We start from the raw sequence: 7,839 nt of genomic DNA on the forward strand, positions 1-7,839 counted from the left end.
GGTGCCTGTCGGGCCTGGGTTTCAGCTGTCCACACCACAGCAGTGGGCAACGAGCTTAAAGCCCCTGATGGCTCTGGGCGCTGACTCTCACCAGTGGCTATGGATGATGCTCTTAATGATCTTCTGGTGGGATTCTATCACTGAACTAATGTCTCAGGAAATAAAGTGCAAAGGGATTTCAAAGACAACAGCTCAGAGGAGTAGAGTGACCAGCCCAGAAAGCAACAGCAAGGAACAAGCAGAGATGGAAATCAAGCCAAGTCTGTTTCTGGAACCCAAAGCGCAATAACAGGGCTCTCAAACCTTCTTCCCACAGCCCATTAACCGAACAAGAGATCCCAAGGTCCCGTGGCTCTCAGACCTCAACATGCTCATTGTCCATGGAAGAAAGAACTCGGAGACAACAAACTGAATGAGAGAAAAACAAAATTAAATTTCAAATGGTCAAAATTCAGAAACAAGGCGCAGAGAGATGACTGACCAAAGCAAAGTTCAATAACAACCTTACAAATACATGAATTAATACAAGAAGAGCAGCAGTATTTGAGAGCTCCTGCTTGGAAAGTCCTGTTGAAATGTTGGGGACATCTAGCTCTCTTCAAGAGCAGTGCACAGTAGGAGTTTTGCAAGGTTGCTAGGCAACGCCTGGCAACCAGATTCCAGAATGCATCACTCAATAGGAGTCCTTGGTAACTCTAGTAAAGCAATAATTTTAGTTCATGCAAGCCAAATTTTAATAATACACTTTAATAATGCATGTAATAGATTACTAGTACGTAGTCTTTAGTCATACATAAAAATACAAATCTGTAATTTACTATCTTTTACTTATAAGAAATAAAGATCTCAGCATTCACTTATTCAACGTTCTTTGAACTCAGCATTCATCTACTCAAAGTATATTTGTTGGAAACCTACTACGTGCCAGGCCATAACGCTGAGCCACTGGGGCTAATGACTATCGAAGTTCTGAAATATACCGCAGACCATATATAAGGAACTAGACTACGTTAGAATTCCATTTTCAGGGAAACAAGGCCCAGAGAGGTAAGTGGGGGGAAAAAAACAAAATCTACTCAGAGTCCCACAGCATCCTGGAGGCAGCTTACCCAACTGATCACATTCTGCCCAGCAGAATCGCCAGGAGAGTGCACTGTTTCCTTGAATGGCCACACTGCCATGGCTGGCCCTGGGAGGCTCCATGACTCACCAGCTTGCCCCAGCTTGCCCCTCGTCCTCTGTGCTGGCCCTGAGGACTGGGAGGACCAGGACATAGGGTTTGGCTGTTGATCATCTTGGAAAGTCTCCCACTTGACCTTGGGACCTCTGTGGTCAAGTGAGGGAAAGCCTATGACACGGTGTCGGTTTTTATTGGACCTAACCACCGGGGAAGTTTGCCGTCATCTGGAGTGATGGAGAAAATTAAGTTACCACATTCTCACGTTTCAGCCTTTTACCCGTTTTCCTTCGCAAACAGGAAATGTTTATTTAAATACAGCAGTCTCCAGCATGTAGTGGAGCCAAGTGAAAAACCAAAGATGTCCACTCTTGCCCCGCTCTGCTGTTCAGGCCACCACCTCTCCTTGGGTGAGAAGGGGGCCTCCGAGCAGGACAGGGAGAAGGGGCCCCATGAGGGAGTTCGTTTTCATGTATCTTCTTTTTTCAGGCCGAGATTGTGGCTGGAGAAGGATTACATCTGTGGGCTCCTTCTGTGCTCAGAAGGGTAAATGCAACATCTGTTTACTCTGTGCTCTGTGGTAAATGTTTTGTTTCAGGCACCACCACTCACTTCCCCTCTTCTCTGCTATCCCCTATCTCTGCTGCATGGATAATAAATTACACTGAATTCTCCTCAGCGTTTATTTAGCTTTCTTGTGGGTGTCACCTCCTCACTGAGGAGTTGGGGGGGGGGAAGTTGTCAGTAGTTTATAAAAGGCAGAGCATTTCTCTGTCTGTGCGATGTGCTGACATTATGAGGAAAAAGCTGGATCACAAACCCTCATCTCTGATACTGGCTTAATTACTATTTCAGGCCAGAAACAAAGTCCACATGGTGAACCCCACCATCATTATACCTCAGATTCTACAAAAAGTTGTTTTGCGAGGTCTCTAAAGTCAAAAGCATTGAAAAAGCACTACAGTCATCCCATACCACACACAAAAAGAAAATCCATTCATAAAAGTATCTTTGGGAGGCAGAGTTGTGGGAATGGAGAAAGGAAAAAAAAAGACTTCTTCTCTGTTATAAAATACAACTTCAATATTTAGGATCAAAAAACTGCATTACAGGAAGGTCCTAATCATCTAACAGCCCAAGAAACAACGGGACCTGTAAAGTTTAAAAACCTAACCCACCAAGGTTTCCTTTTTCCGTCCTCTGCTTACATTCTTTCAGTTGAATTGCTGGTTTCCTTCTGTATATGCAGTGATTTTTATATACAGTTGTTAGAACACAGTAGACGCTCAAATAATATTTGTTGAATGAATGGAGGGAAGAATGAGGAATTCCTCCCTCCAGAAATCCTTGGCATAGTTTAGAAATGCCAAATATCCCCAAGAGCTCACAGAATTGAAATGTAACATCTGAGATGACCGAGGGAGGGTTTGGGGGTGGTAAAGGACTGTTGGTGGGCTACTTCTAAACGCTCCATGATCCTGCTTCCTGAAACTACCTCAGCACCCACCCCAAGAGAGGAGAAGGAGAAGTTGGTCTTGGCACCCCATCCCCCACGTTTCCAACCACAGTGGCATCCATCAGTGACCCGAACCAAGGTAGCTGAGACCCAGATCCTTCAAGCAGCTCCTCCTCTGGCCATGTCTGTCAGTGTCTGTGACTGCAGTCAGGGCCCCACGGGAATGCTCAGACTCCAGTCTCCATCCAGTTTCTCCGTTGTGCAGCAGACAGGCAGTCCTCAACTGCCTGGGTCTCCTGAGGGTAGTGGCTGGGTGGTATATTGGCTGGAATGCTACGCCTGCAGCTTTTGAAAACTCCCAACATGCCAGAAGGAGAAAAGCCCACTCTCTGGTTTCCCAAACACGCGACACGTTTTTGAAAATAGGAAAGAAGCAGCCTCAAGACTCTTATGCTAATGTTAAAGCAAGCTGAATGTTTTCCAGGCTTATTCCTAGCAACAATAGCACCAATCTAATCTCACACCAAAGTCTACCCATCCACAGACCTCCTAGGACTGTTAGTTTACAGGTCTTTGCCTCAAAAGACCCTTGTTGCAAAGATGTATAGCGGAGTATTATGGGGCATGGGCTTGGGAGTCAGGGAGGCTTAAATGAAAACACTACTTACATGACCGTTAAGTCAAATGACAATATGGCTTATGACAGTAAAATGGGACAATAAACATGTTGGACAGATAACCAAATGGTTGGAGGTTCAAATTCACCAGCACCTCCATAGGAGAAAGATGGCAAGTCTTCTCCCATAAAGATTTACAGCTCCGGAAACGTGGTGAAGGGTTTCCATAAATTTCAATCAACTTGGTGGCAGTGGGCTTGTATTTCTTTTTACATGTGACTTATAAGGAGCCCTGACGGCATAGTAAAGGAGCTCTGATGGGTAGTATTTAAGAAGTCATACTAGTAACCCAAAGGGAGCTCTGGTGGCCTAGTGGTAAGAAGCTATGTTGTAAACCCCAAGGCCCATGATTCGAAAACACCAACTGTTCCACACGAGAAAGCTTGGCAATCTCCTCCCATCCAATAAACGTCCTCTGAAAACCCAAAAGAGGCCCAGCTAGAGGTTGGTTCCAACTTGATGGTACACAATAACAACTGCTAACTCAAAGGCTACACCACTCTAAAGGTTCAAATCCACCAGTAGATCTGAGTAAGAAGAATGGGCACTCTCCTTCAGTGCCATTTATAGCCTTGGGTACTCAATGGAAAGTCAGCTCTGAATTTAATCCAACTGAATGGCAATGAGTGAGTAAAATTATTGGCTGTTAGTCAAAACATCGGTGGTTCAAATCCACTAGCTAGCCATTTCAATAAAGATTACCTTATTGGAAAATCTATGGGATAGCTCTACTCTGCCCCACAGGGGAGCTGTAGTCAATCAAACTGCAGGGCAGGGGTTAATTTGGTTTAGATAAATAATCCACCACCTGGTGTGCATTGCTATGATGCTAGAATATTTCACACACCCACAAGGTCACCTATGGTGAAAAGGACTCAGTGGAGCTGTCACAGGAAGACAGCAGAGGAAGAAAATCCTGGAGATCTACTTCTGAAAAATCAAACCAGTAAAACTATGGTTCACAGCCAAAAACTGTTCCAAATAATGCTGGAAGACGAGCCTTCTCTCAGGTTGGAAAAGCTCACCGCCATTGAGTTGATTCTGGCTCAAAAAATAGACACAGGCCACCACGGTGGACTCAAGTCTACCAATGACTGTGAGGATGGTGCCAGGCTGGGCAATGTTTTGTTCTGTTGTCCACAGGTCACCATGCGACACAGCCAACTCGATGGCAATGAGCTACCACAACACACAACAGGACTGCTGTGGAGACTCAATTAGAAAACATATATAAACAACCTGAGGCTCAGAAAGCATTCAATTAGAAAAGCACCATTAGCAATTCATTAACACAGTGGCCAGCACTGCTGTGAGGAAGAGAAGGATTTAGTATACATAATACTGGCACCCCAAAATACCACTAAAACAGGCTTTTCATAGACTAACATGTCTGTATCATATTTTATAAACCTTTCATTGACATAAATGACCTTGTGCAAATCACTTGTCATTTCTGAGCTTCATTTTCTACAAGTGTTAAAGAAGGTTCCGCTCTAAACCTCTAGAGCAGTATACTTAAACTTGAAGAAATGATTATTGTACTTAAAAAAAATGTTTTGAGCCAAAGGAAAGCTTAGGAATAGGAAGGCAGTTCTAGCACGTCTCCACCCAAAGATACACAGGAAATGAAAGAATTGGGGTGAATGTGGTTAGGAGGTGAAAATACAAACACCAGGATTCATCTTGGTCTCATGCCACTCTATTCCAGCAGTCAGGAGAGCAGCATTAAAGACACTGGACCCAACCCCCAAGACACCTGAGGAAAGGGAGAGAGATTATGAGGGAGAGACAGAGAGAAATGACCACATCTCAGCGCACTTCTAAGGGCCATTTCCGCCCTCCTCCCTTTCTCTTTCCTCTCCTTCACCCCAACAAGTACTGGACTAGTAAGAGCCCACCCCTGGAGTCCAAGTTTTGAATATGGTCTGATGATCAAAATGATAAATGTTTCCAAAACGTTGACATATGCCAAGTAAATATTTGGTTGCACAATTGGGGTTAAAACGAGGGTCAATCCTCCCTGCTCTCCAAACGCCTCTCCACAAGCTGCCAAGCCCAGGATCCGAGGCTGAGTGCGGTTTGTAAGATTATAGCGCTTGGTCTCATTTAAAGGGCTGTCAGCATTTCCATTCTCCGGCCCGTTTGGGGAGGCATTTATAACCCAGCCATAAAAAATTCACCCGGGCTGCAACTTGGCATCTCAGAAGCTCCGCTCCAGGCAGGGAGGGTTTTGCGAGCACCCACTCAGAATTTGTCCAGTTGCTCAGAACTTAAGCCCTTCTTCTCACACACACTTTCAACTTTACTCACAAGGGCAGCCAGAAAGTGGATGGTTCAATGTGGAATCCAAGCTGTTCAGCGTCCTGGGCCCTCCTGCTAGCCTCCTCATCACCCCTCAGTTTTCTCCTTACCCTCTCTCAATAAGCACCAATCTTTTATCATCACCCCAAGACATCGCTGACTGCAGCGTTCCATTTTAGCCTTTTGCTAAGGTCTACTTGGAAGCTGTCAGGGTCCCTACCTACATCTGGAGCTCTTACCACTGGAGGGTCGCTGCTGTGTGTTCATCCCTGGGAGCCTCAAGACCTTTCCCCTACCTGCCCAAAGCCCCAAATCCTCTACTCAGAGAGTGACGGGCTAAACCAGGAAGGGATGAAAGCAGAGATGGCATCTGGCATAGCCAAAGAGGAAAGGGATCTGGCGCCTGGGGCCCCTCCCTGGGACCCAGGTGGGTGGCCCAGCTGGGGCAGAGCTGCAAGGGTACTCACAGGCGCTCGGCGTTGCGAGGGATGCCCCGGGGAACCGCCCGGAGGCCCAGCCCGTGACAGTCCACGCTGGCTGCAGAGCAGGTACACTTGGTGGGGCAGGCGACGGCGGGGGGCCCGCTCAGGACGCTCGCCAGCGCCAAGGCCAGCGCCAGACGGGCACGCACGGCGACGGCGGCCCCTGTCCGCTCGGGGGCCATGGTGTGCAGTGGCCCGCGCTCAGAGGAGGCTGCCTGAACGGGACAAGACGCGTGGAGCCGGGGGAGGCGCGCGAGGAGCGCGGGCGGCCTGAGGAGCAGGCGGCGGAGTTGGCGCGGAGGAGGGGCGAGCTCGGCGCTCAGGCACACGGGGCGCGGGCGGAGAGGGGCGCGCCGGGTGGCGGCGGCGGCAGCAGCTCCATTGGCGGGGCCGGCGCTGCCCCGCTGCGCATCGCACGGAGTGCCCAGGTGCTGGACGCCCCTTGGCCCCGCTCGCCCGCGGCCCGGAGCGTGGGCCGGGTCAGGGATCCGGGCGAGCGCAGTGGGACGCGGCGCTCGGGGAGGTCCGGCTTGGGGCTGTGCTCAGGCACTAGGGCGGGCGGCTGCAGCTGGGGCACCGGGCGGCCGGGTGAGCTGGCCGGCGCTAGCTCTCTCCATTCACTGAGCGGGGCAGACACCGGAGACGCGGGGCCCACCCCTCCCCCCCCCCCAAAAAACGCCAGCTTCGCCTCCTATTGGCTGCGCCGCGCGTCATGTCGACTAAGTTGGGAACTTTGCTGGAGCAGCCGAGAGCCTGGAGGGAGGAGGTAGCTGAGAAGGAGGGAGAGGAACGAAGAGGCCTGACTTAGCCGGGTTTGGAGAAACGTGCCCCAGGAGAGCGACGTTGAGACTCATTCACTCTTTAAGAGTCAAGAACAGATAAGGCTTGGGACAATTTTTGTTTATTTCTGCCCCCAAACTAGGCACTTCGCGCATTTTCTCTTCTTCAACGCTAACACGATTCCGCAAGGGGGCGTATAAGGACTCTGATTTCATAAAAACAAATAAAAATAGCCAAAGCTCAGAGATGCGAAGTGACTTGCTTGAGGTCACACAGCTGCTGGAAGCTCAAAGCGCAGTACTCTTGGTTCATCTACATTTTACATCAGAATGTATGGTCCCTACACTTCCAGTCTCCTAGTCTTGTTGTTGTTATGTGCCGTCGAGTCGTTTGCGACTCATAGCGACCCTATGTACAACAGCTCTAAACTCTGTTGTGTCCTGTGCCAATTGCGCTGTTTCAGATACTACATCCATCCCAATTACTCCAGTCACTGAATCAATCCGCCTCATAGAGGACCTTCCCCTGTCATTTTTTTACATGAAGGTGCCTCAATACCGCATGGCCCCCTCAATCACGATTTTTAAAAACACAAAGATGTCCATGTTTTCCAGGTCAATACTGACTCCGCAAGAAAAGTCTAAGCCGGCAACCCTATTGGGCTTCCACTTCCTGGACGGGAGAAAGCAAGGCGCAGCTGGCGTGCATGTTAATTTCACCTTTAAGCCTTGGTTTCCTCAGCTAAATCAAGACGGCACCGCTCCATCTGAACCCACTAGGTTCTTTGAAGCATCAAAGAAGAGAAGGTATTTTTTTTTTGTCCCACAGCCCTCTGCATTCGAGTCGTCTTTTTTGCCCTCTGCGCCCTTCTCCTTCCTTCTTGCAGTGCCCGCTCTAAATTGGCCCAGATCTGAGCTTTTCCAGATGCCGTGGGGAGGTGTGTGTGTATGTTTGAGGCTCCATAAA

General features: G+C 48.7%; 1 protein-coding gene across 1 annotated transcript in view; it reads right to left on the minus strand.

Moving 5' to 3' along the window:
* SLIT3 (slit homolog 3 (Drosophila)) overlaps window positions 1-6,705 on the minus strand; it is a 915,040-nt gene extending 908,335 nt beyond the window's left edge. Inside the window, exon 1 of the mRNA XM_006884333.1 lies at window positions 6,079-6,705. Within this exon, the coding sequence (XP_006884395.1) occupies window positions 6,079-6,275 (197 nt within the window). The 5' untranslated portion in view covers window positions 6,276-6,705. The remainder of the gene's footprint in view (window positions 1-6,078) is intronic.
* Window positions 6,706-7,839: the final 1,134 nt, after the last annotated feature.

Source organism: Elephantulus edwardii, unplaced genomic scaffold (genome assembly GCF_000299155.1).
Source record: "Elephantulus edwardii isolate Elephantulus edwardi_28Jun2011 unplaced genomic scaffold, EleEdw1.0 scaffold00033, whole genome shotgun sequence".
NCBI classification, from domain to species: Eukaryota; Metazoa; Chordata; class Mammalia; order Macroscelidea; family Macroscelididae; genus Elephantulus; species Elephantulus edwardii.